The sequence below is a fragment of the Cydia fagiglandana genome, chromosome 20 (assembly GCF_963556715.1).
Source record: "Cydia fagiglandana chromosome 20, ilCydFagi1.1, whole genome shotgun sequence".
In the NCBI taxonomy this organism is placed as follows: Eukaryota; Metazoa; Arthropoda; class Insecta; order Lepidoptera; family Tortricidae; genus Cydia; species Cydia fagiglandana.
This window is the reverse complement of record NC_085951.1, coordinates 14,233,009-14,249,550: the sequence shown is the minus strand read 5'-3', so window position 1 is coordinate 14,249,550 and position 16,542 is coordinate 14,233,009. Positions and strand designations below refer to the sequence as shown.

The window sequence follows — 16,542 nt, the reverse complement described above, 5'->3', positions numbered from 1 at the left end:
TGCGACGGCGTGATAAGGAGTCTTAAAGCAGCTGTGGTAAGCTTGCAATTTACTGGCGGTCCTAGTGAACACAACGTCAGACCGCCCTCCCTTACGAGTCAACGACCTTAAGAATGAGGCGTAGCTCCTGTCAGATAGGACGCTCCAACACCGAGCTGGCGGGATCAGGAGTGACGTCCGCTACTGGCGTGACTGGCGCATGCATATAACATGCCAAGGTCTAACGCTACGTAGCGAACGAAACGCAACTGTCACTGTCTCACTAATATGGAAGAACCGGATATTCCCGATTCCGGTACTGTGTTTGTATAGAAAACAGTAACGGGAGCCCCTAGATCGTCCCCTTGTCTAGGCTGCATGTACGGCCACAATGTAGAAACGATCTTTATGGTGCATCAAAAATAAGATCAACTGCCAGGTACCTCTATCCAGTGAAGTAGCGAGCTATCTCAGACGTCTATTTCTATTATCCATGTTAGCTTTCAGAACGATACTCGTTCATAAGCCTCTCACAAGTGCTGTGTATGAACCACTATCGGACACTATGCCTTCTTCCAACGCCATTAACGAGACCAGCGCCTCCCAAAGCACCAGCTTGGGACGCGAGACATCTACTTGCCCTAATTTAAATAGCCTTACAACGTTAGGTACGTTAGAAGAAGTACGATAGAATAGCTGCCGCACTTTTGCTGTTAGCATCAGGCCGCAGGGTCAATGACCTTACTCTACTACACTGTAGCCCGGGCAATTACATAGATAACTTTAACGCTATTATTTTGTGTCCGAAATTCGGCTCTAAACCAGATAACGTGTCTTACCGACTGGACTCTTAGAAGCTCCGGAATAAAGTATAGACCCAGTATAAGTAGGTAGTCTGGGTACGTCACCTTGCGAGAATTACACAAAATGTTAGGGGACACTTCGCTTATTTCTTTCAGCCACAGTCTCATCCAAGCCGGCCTCGCCTACGATTGCTTTTGATCCACAATGTACTTAATAACTAAATTGGCTGGAAAGCTATTCACTTAGCGATATTTTCGCTTATGTTAATTGGGAACATGACTCGCCGAGATTCTGCGGATCGGATGCGATTTCGAATGAGAATTCTCTTAAACCAGTTTAACGTCAGATTCGAACCTGAGATTACAATTTCAATTCTCAATTTCCTGTAATTCACATTATAACGAGTCACTGTGATTTCATGGGTTGCAATATGGTGTATACATATTTATTCTTTCTCTGAGTTCTATGACAGTAGGTGTAGCCCTATCGCTTGCGCGCCCGCTAACTCGCCACCAGGAGATAATAAACAGGTCTCAATGAAGATATCCGATGTGGAGTACGGAACACATAATATAAAAATTTTACCTTCCAATAAAATTATTATTATGTTTCCTATCCACATCGGATATCTGAGTAATGCCTTCCTGGCAGGCTACTAGGCTACTTTTATGCCGACGGTACTTCTCCTCAACAATGACATGGCGGCGGCGAGTAGCGGGAAGCGAGCAACGGTTCGCAGGAAGTGGAAGCGGAACTACGTCACGGCGTGGGGCGGAGCGACTACATAGACGCTAGCGGCATCATTGGTCAACGATCGCGTTACTCTCTCAATGAAGATATCCGATGTGGATAGGAAACATAATAATAATTTTATTGGAAGGTAAAATTTTTATATTAAACTCACTAATAAACAAGTTTAACATTTGTTTCCCAAAGAAAAAGAGTAAGTGTTATAAAAAATCTAACTCGTGGGTCGATACTGACATTTTAACCACCAAGTGCCTCCTTTTCGATGTAATGGATCTAAAAAATAAATTTCCGGACTCTGGTAGGTTGTCATGTTTTGCGGAAAACCTATCAATCGCTTATTGCACTAAACTAAAATCAAAACGCACAGAGTATTATGATGATCTAATTAGTAAAAATGAAAATAAAAGCAAGTCAATGTGGAACGTTATCAATAAGGAGCTAGCTAGAAAACCCAGTGAGCCTTTGGATTTTACCGAATTGATAAAACAATGTAACGGTATCCCGGTGACAAGCAAGCAGCAGGTGGCGGACGCGCTGAACGCGGAGTTCGTGAGCGCGGCGGCGGCGTGCGGCGCACCGCGCGCCGACGTGCGCGCCGCGCTGACTGCGCTCGCCGCTCGCACGCCGCCTCTTGACCGCTCGATACGACTTGAATCGTTTACTGCTCATGAAGTAGCCAAAATAATGCAGGTTAAGATAGCGCCCAAGAATAGTCAGGATATATACGAATTATCACCGAGCATTCTTAAATTTGTTAGCCCGATAATTAGCTATCCGCTATCGCACCTCTTTAATATTAGTATTAAAAATGGGACATTCCCAGAATCACTTAAAAAAGTAAAAATATCACCTTTGTATAAGGGGAAAGGACCAAAAAGCGCTAGTAAGTCGTATCGCCCTATCTCTTTGGTACCCGCCCTCAGCAAAGTTATCGAAGTCGGTCTCAACCAGCGTATGTTGTCCTTCTGGTTGTCCCAAAACGCGATGTCAGACCGGCAGTACGCGTACCAGAGAGGTCGAAATTCAACGGACCTGGTCCGCGAGGTTGTGTGGGCGGTGATGAGGGCGCGCGAGGCCGGGCGGCAGGCGGCCGTGCTGTGCTGCGACCTCTCGCGCGCCTTCGACACCGCGGACCACGGTCTTGTCGAGGCCAAGCTTGATCACTACGGCTTCCGTGGACCCGCGCTCAGTATACTGGTGTCCTTCATGAGGAACAGAACCCTAACTGTAGTAGGTGATCGAGGAAGGGTACGGTCTGCAGAACAAAGTAGCGTAATGGGAGTTCCGCAGGGCTCCTGTTTATCTAATACCCTGTTCACAATACTACTCAACGATCTACCGGGGGCTCTCGATGAGGACGAAGTATTTATGTACGCTGACGATGTTACCGTAGTGATCACAGCACCGAACGAACGGTTACTCGAAGTGGCCCTTAATGACACCGTCAATCGATTATATATTTGGTTTGCGCAGAACGGCCTAGCACTTAATACGGAAAAGACCTGTTTTCTACGCGTCAGTTTAAACGGCCACCAGAGTACTGACCTCGAGGTCCACGCGGGGTGCACTAAAATTGAACAAGTTGCGACCGCTAAACTCCTCGGCTTTGTGCTGGATAGCTCGTTGTCTTGGCGGGAACATATCGATAGCGTATGTGCCCGTCTAGGTCGAGCATGCTACGCACTGCGACGACTTGCATCCACAGCTAGCAGAGATACAGTCAGATCCTGTTATTTCGCCACCGTCCACTCTATACTATTGTACGGAACTGAGCTATGGGGCCGAGCATCTGATTTTGACCGTGCCTTTCGAATGCAGAAGCGCGCAGTGCGAAGCATCGTAGGTATCCGCAGTGATGAATCAGTCCGCGATCACTTCAAGAACCTACACATTTTAACCCTACCTAGCCTGGTTATTCTTCAAATCGCGACCTTTACCCACATAAACATAAATAAATTTAAACGGAAAGGCATAGTGACCTCACATAATTTACGAAGCAACGCACACAGAGACCGCCTAGTTGCACCGATTCATAAACTCACACGGTCCGAACAGTCGGTTTACGTCACAGGCCCTATGATATACAACCGCCTCCCTGATAGCATAAGAGATGTCCAGACTCACCAATCCTTTAAAAGAAATTTAGAATCGTGGTTACTTACAAAAAACTTTTACACCTTTAATGAAATAATGGCACTGCCAATGACTATGTAAAACATATTTATTAATTGTTTTTATTTTTTCTCTTTTGAATTGTTGACATTACTATGTTGTGTATATTTCAGTTGAAATACTCTGTAATGTGGAATTTGTATGATTATTGTACAAAATTGTATCTGACGTGTACCTGTATTGTACCAATAAAGATTATCTTATCTTATCTTATCTTATCTTATCTACTGCAGCCGTCAAATTTGTAACACGTATATTTTGTACACATAAACGGATAAGAAATATTAGAACAGGGGCCCGATTTTTGAAATTCGACTACTCGATTTCGTGTATTTTGTTAAATGATATCTCCACCACTAGGCATTTAAATTCTACTAATAGAATTGAAATCGAGTGGTCAATACCAATAGATTCCAAATTTCGCTCGTATTTCAAAAATTAGCATTTCGTCGTTTTCCACCGATTTTCGAGTGACGAAATCGAGCGATCGAAATTCAAAAATCGGCCGCCAGTGTTTAAAGGCTTGCTACACGGTCGCCGACAAGCCCCCAGACCGCGTGGCCTTGGCCGGTCCCGGACCGTGTAGACAGTTGTTACCAACAAAATTTGACCAAAACTGACCAAGGGCAGACCAAGGTCAGACGGTTAGAAGGCTTGTCGGCGACCGTGTAGCAAGCCTTTTATTTACCTGGTATTGGATGTACGATCTCGACAGGCTCGCGCAGATCGGTGCGCAGCAAAAAAATGAGCCCATTACATTGCTGGCGCCCTGAAATTAATACACTCATAAATACTTCACTATGACGGGCAAAGTTGAGGGCCAGAGGACTCGCGGCAGACCACCCGCTAGATGGAGCGCACAAGTCACTACACCGCTGCATCTACATCTGCAGGAAGCCGTACATATGGCGGGTGACAGAAGCCTATGGAAGAGACTGGTCAGCAACATTAGGACATGATGTCACGATCCTCAGCATTGAGGGAACGACTGATGATGATGATGAAATACTTCATAATAATAAAATATTGTAGTAGCAATTTGATAACTGAAGAAAATGTCGCTGTACAAATGTACTGAGCATCAGTAGTACAGTCGCCATCAGATATATCTGAGCGGTCACGGTGTTCACATTATCTGAACACGCACTCTAACGCCTTGACAATAGAGGCGTGTTCAGATATTTGTGAACACCTTGGCCGCTCCGATATATCTGATGGCGACTGTACATACGCGGACCAAGTAAAAATAAGATTTTTTTTAACACTTGGCCCAGTTCGCTTTTATTGTTAACAGTACGATCTACCACATGAATAATATCAGGGGCCCATTTCTCGAACGATATTAGTCTAATATTATTAGTGTGTTGTCATGGTAACCCATACGATTTGACAGTTCGTAGACTAATAATATTAGTCTAATACCGTTCGAGAAATGAACCCCTGGGTTCGAATCCCGGTAAGGGCATTTATTTGTGTGATGAGCACAGATATTTGTTCCTGAGTCATGGGTGTTTTTTATGTATTTATCCATATAAATAAGTATATCGTCGCCTAGCACCCATAATGCAAGCTGTGCTCAGTTTGGGGCTAGGTTGATCTGTGTAAGACGTCCCCTAATATTTAATTATTTATTCAATAAACTGAAATGGGGGTCATTTAAGTAGGTACTTAGTATATTTCTTGCGTAGATCTCTAGTCTCTCTACTATTTAACTATAATAGAGGAAACTATAGTTCGTTTTTTTTAGGATTAGAAATAAGGTAAACAATCTTGATGTGTCTTTTAAAAACACATTTTAAAAATAAGGCAAATATGTAACGATTATGAATCTAATACGATCATTTATATTCTTCTGCTTTCATAAGTAATAGTTTTTGATTTTTATAAAGCGTTTTTCAATTAAAAGACATGTCAAGATCGCTTACCTTCTTGCAAGTTCTTTGTAATGCTCAAAAATACGAACTATAGGTACTCTCTCCACTATTTAACTATAGTAGAGGAAACTAGGACAAGAAGGGCCTTGTCAACTTACCAGAGCCAACAACTCTTGATTGGAATCCACCTCGTACTTGTCTCTGGCCGCGAATATAAGCGCCATGGACATGGATATGGTGTATGTCACCATGGTTATGGTGATCGAGTCTACCGCCACTGATGGCATGAGTTCCAGCGGCGGCACGAACGGCGTGGGTAACCTGGGTCAAAGAAGAATAAAAAGGAAACTGTGGGATACAAAGTACCTTCTGGCACACCCAGATTGTCAAAAAGGCGCACAATTCGAATGTTGTACGGAAGGACAACTTTGCGCCAATATTTTCGAAATTTGACGCTTTTTTGTACTGACAAACTGGGTGTGCAGACTGTGCAGTGTGCCAGAGTTGGTATATAAACTTTACTTGCGCAAAATATCAGAGAAATTGAAATGACCATGTTTAAAAAACAACTATACAAAAATAATATACTCTTCTACTATGTAATAAGCTGCATTTTTGATACCAAATAAATCATTTTCCATTTTTCAGTTTCATTTTATTTTCAATATAATTAAGAATGTGTAATTATCTTTAGCTTTATCCATTTAAGCATAAAAAATGGGATATAGGTATTTTATAAAACAATAACTTTTGGGTACATCCCATACTTAAGAAATATATTTTAACATGACGATCCTGAAAATACACTCAGAAAATCAGGTTTTTATTATTTAGATCTAGATCCAAATGCTAGTTATATACGTAGAAACGATTTGAGTATAAGTAAGCAATATAAAAATAAATAAATAGAAACAACTCACAGACTTGAAGAAATACAAATTTATAATGAAATTTCTTTCAAGAATCGTGTATATAAGAATATTTTCAATGTAAAATTTGTTCACTTACCCAGTAGGTATCTCTCCGACGAGTGTTATCCCGAACTTTTCTTTCAATCCGGTAACTTTGGTGACGAGTGTGCCGATGACTATGGCCAGTAGCTCGATGGGCACTGGCACCCGGCAGCGTTTGGCTACCCATGGCTGCAAATATATATACAAAATGTTTATTTCACGAATTGAGTAAAAACAGTGTTACATTATAGTACATTGTGCAACATGGGGCGTAAGTTGAGTATTGCAAACGAGAGTAAGTTAAATTTATAGACTTTGTTTGCAATATTATTACGCCCCGTGTTACACACAATGTTTTTCATCACACTTGCGATACAAAAATTAAGTATAAAGACAAAAAAATGTTAATTATGGCACTAGAAACTTCATAACTCCCTAGGGAGAACGCTTTTTCTATAACTCCCGCTAAACCTGCGTGCAATTCCACATTTACTGAGCGAGTGTGATGAAAAGATTTAAGCTGACATTCCCACACTAGACTATAACTATTATAGTATGTAAAATAATTTATTATTATTATTGTGGTGTTGTGGGCCTTTGAGTGTCGCATCGACCAGCATTGATCTATTGTGACGGCCCTTTAAAGATCATTACTAATGCCCGTTGCATCCAGAAAGTTCCAGATTCTTTGGGCCGTAATGTTCTGTACCTCATAGGGTTGCACTACGTGTCGCCCTAGGTAGGTACTTCTTTTTGACATTAGTGGTCCACAAGAGAAGAGATGTAAAATAATACGGTTTACAGAGAAAGAAGAAACAATAGGGTTACCATAAATTCCATAGTAGCAAGATCGTTTTGACAGTTTGAAAAAAGAAACTGATTTGACTAGTAGTAAAAACCCTGTTTGACGCCAATGACTGTCTGTGTGTCTGTCAGTGCTTACCAACGGACGGACCGATCTCGATGCGGATTTTTTACGAAAAAAGCGAGTTTCCTAGCAGTGATTCTTAGCTATGTTTGATTAAAATCGATCCAACAGTTTGAAGAGTACCATCAGCATCTTTTCCAAAATGATGTAAGGCATTTTTGCCATAAAATGGATTTTTATTTGGCATATAGCATGGGTTAAAGGTTAAAGTTAGCTTTCTAAGATAAGGTTACCTTGAATAGCTCGTTGTTCAAGGCTATCACGAGACACACGACGAAGGAGATGCATACGGCCGCCAAGTTGGTGTTCGGCAGCGCTTTCGACACCTCGATCACTGTCTTTAACAAACAACACAAATATATTAGTGTAATTCAATTACAGTACTTATTTTATTAGTAATAATTAAATTTGAATCTGTCCCCCAGGATAAAATAATAGTAGGTACAGAAGGTATCTGACCAACGGCTAACAAATCGGAAATTTTGGGACACATTTTTTTTCTCCTATTAGGATCAAAAGTGCTCATGATTCTGAGTAGAAATAACATAAAAAACCCAAATTTGAAAAAAAGTGTAGGGGACAACTTTAAATAAAATGGCCCATAGGTACCTACTTACAAGTATGACTTTATGGTTCCCCGACAGCTTGGGTATCCTGATGCCGAAGAGGTCCTTGAGCTGCGAGGCTATGACGATGAAGGCGGCGCCGGTCGTGAACCCGGACACCAGCGGCTCGGAGAGCAGCGTCGACACCGCCCCGAGCCGGAACATCCACATACATGTCTGGAAATAGGGTCACTGCTATAATTAATGGCCACTAAACTGCAAAACGTAATTCAAGACCATAATTTGTGTTTTTGAAGCAGTGGTGGCCGAGTGGATATGACGTCTGACTTTCAATCCGGAGGTCGCGGGTTCAAATCCTGGCTCGTACCAATGAGTTTTTCGGAACTTATGTACGAAATATCATTTGATATTTACCACTAGCTTTTCGGTGAAGGAAAACATCGTGAGGAAACCTGCATACATCTGCGAAGAAATTCAAAGGTGTATGTGAAGTCCCCAATCCGCATTGGGCTAGCGTGGGGACTATAGCCCAAGCCCTCTCGCGCATGAGAGGAGGCCTGTGCTCAGCAGTGGGACGTATATAGGCTGAAATGATGATGAATTTGTTTGTCATCATCATCGTCATCTCAGCCATAAGACGTCCACTGCTGAACATACGCGTCTTCCGGCGGGCTTAACAAGGTCGTCCGTCCATCTTGTGGGCGGACGTCCTACGCTGCGCTTGCTAGTCCGTGGTCTCCACTCGAGCACTTTTCGACCCCATCGGCCAACTTCTCTGCGCGCAATGTGTGTGTGCGCAATTCGTTTGTAAAATAGTAAATTCCTTGTGATAAATAATCACGCTAAGAGAACTTATTTATTAGTAATTTTACTCCTACGATTTAAAAAAAGTACTTTTATTTACTTATTTTTACATAAATGGGTGAATCAACTTTTAGAACACTGATTTAGACTCCCGAGCAAAGAAAAATCGATATTTCAAAAACCATGTCGATTTTCTTACTTTTTTGATTACATAGGCATTATTATCCATAAATATTTAATTAACACATTAAAATTAACAACTTGATCAGATAAAAGTTACATTTAGTACGGTAAACGGTAACATTGTCTTACTTTTTTTGGTCTTGAATTACGTTTGCAGTACTCATAGTAATTGGCCACTCCTAACAAAAAGACATTTTTTCGCTTGTTTATTTCGGATTTGTTACTTTAACTATAATACCAAAGAGAATTTAGTATTAGAGAGATTTAGTATAGAATTAGAGAGAGCCTTATTGTCATAGTAAATTTTGCAGTCACAGTAAATTTACTGCCATCTTTCGATACAGGGTTAAAACTTTTAGAACTTCATAAGACTTGGACCCATGTTCTTTCACAGATATGTGTTAAAATCTTAGAGGATATAACCAACGGAGACGCCATGTCTATAATTTTCGGTACAAAATAGTCTGCCGTTTTTTGCGGGGAGGGGCACATCAAATGTATAGGTACGTCATGTCAGATAAACGTCAGTCCATACATGTGTTTGACATGTGGTTGACCATTGGCCGCCTATTTTCGACAGAGGGCCTGTTAATGACCACTCCGTTTAGTTATATTCTCTAAGGTTAAAATAGTTAAATATTAACGGTGTCGCCATCTACACGAGTATAGGCCAAAGGTATGGCGCCATCATTTCGAGCATTTTTTTTCTCCGAGACGCGTTTTTTTAGACTTTATTTTTATACACTTCTTTGATAATATACTAACCTGCATAATGCCGACGGTTAGACATAACACGCTGAGAACTTGCTCTGGAGTGTACTCCATAGATCCGTTCCCTGAATCTGAAATGTTTGACAAAAAATACTGTAAAACATTTTGAGTATTTATTAAAATAAGCTCACTACGCAAAATAAACGTAACAGGAATTGAAAAACTCATTCAATGGGGAATAATACACAAAACTGCGTAGCGCCACTAGCACAAATAGTATACAGGGTGTTTGGTACATAGGTTGCCGAATTAAAACGGCAGATAGGTTGAGTCATTTGCTATCTTCTCAGGCATAGAAATTTTTAATTTGGCGCACATTTTTTTTTGCACTTCTATGCCAGTTATATATAATTTTTACTTGCGTAGTAGTAAAAAAAAACCAAGGCTAATTTTTTTTTCTAGGCATGAGAAGATAGCAAATGACTCAACCTATCTGCCGTTTTAATTTGGCAAACGATGTACCAAACACCCTGTATGTAATGACTCATACGACTTACCTGTAACAACATTCGTTACATTTGTAATATTGCTAATATTATCTATTTCCGGCATCCTCGCGTATTGGCTCACCACCTGGAAGATACATAAAAAAAAACATTATTTTTAAAGTTATTAAAGTTAAATAAAGCAATAAAAAAATGGAAATACTAAAAATAAAATTGTAAATAGATATGTACTTATGTAATTAGGTACTAGTTAGGTATTATCATTAAATACTGTCTTTTTTATAATTAAAAATTGCAAAAAATTAGACCATTTATAAATGTATGTAAAGGCGCCAAATGAACCTTAGCAATGAAAACGGGTTACTTTGTATGGAAATATATCCCTTTGTTTCCTGTAAAAGATGTACTTTAGATATAAAGTTTATTCGTGCTTTGTATTTGACAGCTGATGTAGCTGGCGCTGTACGTCTTCCGAAATTATGCGGTCTACGGTCTATGCTGTTACAAAATACAAGGCGTTCGTAAAATCTCCCTACATTTTTTTTTCTGCTATCTATCTGTCGGCGGCCGATCGTAAGATCTGGCAGATCGTAATGTTTTCACGATAGTCACATTAAACCAATATATAGGCAGGATAGGTTCGTTAGCTTGCTTCAGATGCCCGGAAGGCAAACTGCCCATAAATCGCAGGGCTCCGTCGACTCAGGGGACGAGTCAAAGATTTTCACGTTTCACGATATGCCTAGGAATTTCACGATATGCCTGATCTTACGATCGGCCGCCGACATATACATACCTTTCCAGACATAAGACAGGCCACAGCGAAGGTCCCCAAGGAGATGTGCGGTGAGGTCCCGAACAGCACGTAGATCAGGACTGGGAAGAAGGCCATGTACAGACCCGCTACTGGGGCCACTTCCGCCAGCATCGCGTAAGCCATTCCTGGAAAAAATGTTTTATTATCAAAAACGGTACAGATGTAGTGCATAATTGTCTTCCATCGTATTTTCTCGGACTCGTTCGTATTTGTCATGCTAGTTCAGTCAACCAATAAAGTTGGAAAAATAAGTTTTTAGCAAAAATTTCATTTTTGGTACAAGCTTTTATCGCTGACTGTACTTTTCTTACGACAGAAAACTAATACTCATCGAGAGAATTCTAAAAACCCCTAACACAATTAGGTTACGTTGTTTCATCACAGAGTTCCTATGGCCACCTGTCTCCGTCATCAGAGCAGCTCGATGGTACCATAATATTGCATTGTCATGCGATTTATACATGCATGCAAATTTTCAGCTCAATCGGAAACCGGGAAGTGGATCAAATTTAACTTGCAAGATTTGATTACACACAGACAGACAACGGTCAGGTGAAACTAAATAAAAGCTTGTAATAATGACTGAAATAACAAGACACGTTCGTATGTTTCCGTGAAAAATACTCTGTCAAGCAACTTTTCCGTCAGTAGAAAAGAGTGACAAATAATGTAGGCGCGAAGGGTTATTGTTCCATAGAACATTTTAATTTCGCGCCCTTTTCTACTAAAAAAGTTATTTGCGTGACTTTATTTGGACGCTGGACGTTTTAGAATTTTGCATTTGCACCTTTTGCTGTCAAAAATCGGTTTTGTAAGACAGTAAGAATTCTGTACGTATTAATTATGTGCTTGTATCAAATCTGTGGTCGAAATACGTCGTACAGTTATCAGCAATAGTATCTTACACAACTAGGGCCGCAAAAATATGTGACACGTTCTTATTTGGAGCGCAATAAGAGCGCTTCATATATTTTTGCGGCCCTAGTTGTGTAAGATACTATTGCTGATGACTGTACATTTAATTAAAAACACAATATTTGTATAAAATTTGCACAGATGGTTTCCATCTGTTTGATTTATTTGCTTTAACACCTAGAAAACAACATTTTTATTACAAACACGCACTCAAAAATATATTACATGCAATAACAAAGATTTATTATGAATATGACGTCCAAATAATCTGGCATTTAGATAGCTTAGTATGTATGTACCTTCAGGGACCCATTTCTCGAACGATATTAGACTAATATTATTAGTCTACGAACTGTCAAATCGTATGGGTTACCATGACAACACACTAATAATATTAGACTAACCCCTTACCGCATACAATGCCATAATACCGTTCGAGAAATGGGCTCCAGCTTGTACTTCGGAAGTCTACGAGGGGCAGGGGCCCATTTCTCGAACGGTATTATAGTATAATATAATATTATTAGTGTGTTGCCATGGTGACCCATATGACTTGACAGTTCGTGGACTAATAATATTAGTCTAATACCGTTCGAGAAATGGGCTCCGATGAATATTTCGTCTGAATGTCTTATGAAATTAGGATAAGTGTACACAGAGATGGGCAAAATGTAATCGACTAACGATTAACGATTAAGACTACAAGAATTAATTGCGACTGACGATTGAAAACGACGACTGATCAATCGTAGTTGTATAGAGTGCAACTAATTTAGTTGCCGATTGATTACGGACAACTAATTTTTGTAATCGACTAATTAGTTAGACTATTTTTTCCGCGACTAATGTTAGAAGCAAATTAAATGGAAAACCTCGGTATGGCTATGTTGACAGCCTGCAGATTAGGACATCTTAACGCATGTATAAAAATGAAATAGCACATGTGTTACTTGCGATATTTTGACCATTTTTATGGAGTGTAAAATTTCTCTTATCTAAGGGTAAATAAAAATTGGGTACTTTGTGCATTGACAAACAAATTAGACGGCATAAATAATAAACAACATGCAGATGTCTCATGCAATAAATAGAACGTGTTTTTTTTAGAAAATGCGTCGGCACTTGCATCAAAATGCAATAAACAACTTCCAGGTAAGTAGGATTATCCCATTGTTTTGTCGCCGCGTGTAACTAAAAAGAGTTTTATTATTGACAGCGACAGCAGAATATTGATAATTTCTTTGTCTAAGATTTACTCAGTACCGTAAAACGGGATGAGTAGGTTTTGCGGGGAGAGTTGGTTTGAGAGGGGGGTGAGAAGGGATTTTAAGGCTACTGCTACAAAAATAATGTAATCCAATTTAAAATGAGGCTATAATAATAAAAATACGCATAGTAAAAAAAAACGATCTAACAATTTTCCAAAATCACCTTTGTATGAAAAATCCTCTCACCCCAAATACGAGGCACTACGAGGTGAGGTGGGTTTTCCTCTTTATCGTCAAAGTTATGAAATGGAACTACCCAAAATAAAATACAAACGTCCGAATCACATTATATACACCATTCAGTTTTCACATGTAAAAGTAAAATTTTATCGAGGTTTGAAAGTCAAATTTCACCCAACTCACCCCATTTTACGGTATCGTGTACAACTTAATTATTAATAATGCACCAATCTTCATTATTGTTTGCGACTTGTAAACATTGCAGTTTTTCGCTATTTATCTTTATCTGTATCCATAATATAATGATATATACTACACATATATCGTTATATTATTGCCCATAATATTACATTGTCATTCAAGCATTTTAAATTAAACGTGTATACATAATTTTAGCTCAATCGGTTGAAGGTATCTGCTTCGAAAAAAGCTGCAAGATTCTACCCAAACCAACACAGGTACAACATATAAGTACCTCCAATGTACATACATACCAACTTTTATTTACATATTTAAAGTTAAATAAAAAATGCAAAAACCAGCGATGCCATAGTTTTAATATAGATTTAACCGTGAAATTTAGTCGATTGAAACTAGAACTAATTTAGTTGTTAGTTGTACATTCTTACAACTAATTTAATCGCAACTAAATTAATCGCGATTAAATTATGACGATTGATATTTTTAATCGATTGATTAGTTAACTAAAAAATTAATCGATTAATGCCCATCTATGAGTGTACATTACCCTGGGGTATATGCATGACGGCAGTAGTCGCTCCAGCAGTCAAGTCCCCAATGGCGTACTGCTTGAGTTTGTATTTCGGAAGCCAGTCCACGATGGGAAGTATGCCACAGATGCATTTTGCAATGCCGCAGTCGCGAATGCATTTCTTCACGTGGTATTTCCCTGGAAACGAGAGAAGACCGGTTTCAGCTTCATGTACTTTACCAGCATACCAATTTTTAGGGTTCCGTACCCAAAGGGTAAAACGGGACCCTATTACTAAGACTCTGCTGTTCGTCCGTCCGTCCGTCCGTCTGTCACCAGGCTGTATCTCACGAACCGTGATAGCTAGACAGTTGAAATTTTCACCGCCGTTTTTTGTTGCCGCTATAAATAACTAAATACTAAAAACAGAATAAAATAAGGATTTAAGTGGGGCTCCCATACAACAAACGTGATTTTTAGACCGAAGTTAAGCAACGTCGGCCGGGGTCAGTAGGTACTTGGATGGGTGACCGTTTTTTTTAGCCTTTTTTGCATTATGGTACGGAACCCTTCCGAGTCCGACTCGCACTTGCCCGGTTTTTATAAAAATCTAAGATGTGATCGAAATGTACAAACTTTTTGAGAATTGCTCTTACATGGTCGGACAGGCTCGTGGTAGTCCGCGTCTTCGTTCAACGCGTCCTGCTGGTACACGCGGCGGACCACGTTGAACTGCTGGCTTGGACGCACGCGTGCCCTGCAAAAAAAACGAAAACATTAGGGGAACACAGGAAACCAAGTTACAAGTTATCCGCTTTGCCCGAAGGTTGACTGGTAGAGAATGCCTTGTAGCATTAAGTCCGTCTTTTGTACGTTTGTATTTTCCTTGTGCAATAAAGATTAAATGAAATGAAATCTGAATGGCGAAAACCGGGAATTCCTGGTAGGTAATGTTCTTGTATAGGAAATCTGAATCGTTCTTTGGTTTTATGCAGCGAAAATTCTTAATCATGACATTACTTAAAAGTAATGTTATGGTCTGACCCGTATCATAGAGAATATGGGCAGCATAAAAGTAACGCGCATTGGTTCGGGGGAAGAGTTATCACTACACCTTATAAAAGTTATAAAACACCATCGCCGCGCCTGCTGTTTGTACGTATGTACCTACCCGATAAACTCAAAAACTTCTGCATAGATTTTCATGCGGTTTTCATCAATCAATAGACTGATTCTTGAGGAAGGTTTAAGTGTATAATTTGTTTGTGCAACCCGTGCGAAGCCGGGGCGGGTCGCTAGTGAGTTAAAAATGACGAAACAGGAGCTGAGTTTTAAATATTTTAGGTAAATATACCCGTCTCGCTAACGGAAGCGGCTCCTAAAACTAGTGCGCTAAGGACAAGGCGAAAAATGCCGCGTAAAAATCTCAAAAATCGAGGTTTCGTACTCGACTGTTTCCTCCTCCAAAACTTCACCAATCCTAACCAAACTTGGAAATCTAAGTAGGTAAGGCTCGTGGTAAGGCTACAGGTAAACTTGGTGTTGAAGTAACTTGCCAGTCATTGTCGCAATCCTGTTGTAAGAGCGGCTCTCTCTCCCCGACACGATTCAAATCAGAATCGAAGAATATAAACGTTTTTCTCATTCGCATTGTTGACTTGACAAACTCGATTAAAAATACACAGGTATCAAAAAAGGAACTTTAAATTGATTTTTTCAAGAAATCCGTAAAAATACAAATCGTTTAAGTAATTTTTTAATCACTCTGAACCAATTTATGTTGAATTTATGCGAAAAACAGAACACTTTAAATAAGGAAGAATTTAAGGTAAACTTTTCATAATAAATGGAAATTATTGTTTGATTATACTTTATCTACCACTATGAACACTGAAATATTACACAATAATTAGGTATGCCCACAAATTGAGGTTTACGCACAACTTTACGCGGCAAATAAGAAATTTTTTTTAAAAAGATTTGACCAAAAAGAAGTCACACCAAGTCACACACAATTTTTCACTTCTTGTTATTTTGAATTAGCTCTACTAATTTTGTGTATTCTAAGTTCACTTAATTAACACTTGAAATTTCACGTAATTTTTTTCGAATAAACCAGACAAACCGGACAAATTTTCTTGGCCAAGTCCCTGTTTATTCAATTTACTAGTATTTTGCGGGCAAAGTTACTCGATTTATAAGAAAGCCGGCGTATAACTGGGGCAGATTTGGTGAGCTAGTGGTCAGTAAGGCGCTCGATAACGCAACGACGCGGATGGACGAGCAACTGTTGGTCCAGAGATTACAGTTTAAAAAACCGGGCAAGTGCGAGTCGGACTCGCGCACGAAGGGTTCCGTACCATAATGCAAAAAAAAACAAAAAAAAGCAAAAAAAAACGGTCACCCATCCAAGTACTGAC

At 39.7% G+C, this 16,542-nt stretch overlaps 1 protein-coding gene across 1 annotated transcript in view; it reads right to left on the bottom strand.

Moving 5' to 3' along the window:
• The window catches only part of LOC134674657 (prestin), a 53,370-nt gene that overhangs the window by 20,063 nt on the left and 16,765 nt on the right, over positions 1-16,542 (bottom strand). Inside the window, exons 3-12 of the mRNA XM_063532776.1 lie at positions 14,779-14,879; positions 14,159-14,320; positions 11,027-11,172; positions 10,282-10,357; positions 9,779-9,855; positions 8,078-8,242; positions 7,694-7,798; positions 6,588-6,721; positions 5,738-5,900; positions 4,394-4,474 (exon numbers count right to left, since the gene is read on the bottom strand). Coding sequence (XP_063388846.1) covers positions 4,394-4,474; positions 5,738-5,900; positions 6,588-6,721; positions 7,694-7,798; positions 8,078-8,242; positions 9,779-9,855; positions 10,282-10,357; positions 11,027-11,172; positions 14,159-14,320; positions 14,779-14,879 — 1,210 coding nt within the window. The remainder of the gene's footprint in view (positions 1-4,393; positions 4,475-5,737; positions 5,901-6,587; positions 6,722-7,693; positions 7,799-8,077; positions 8,243-9,778; positions 9,856-10,281; positions 10,358-11,026; positions 11,173-14,158; positions 14,321-14,778; positions 14,880-16,542) is intronic.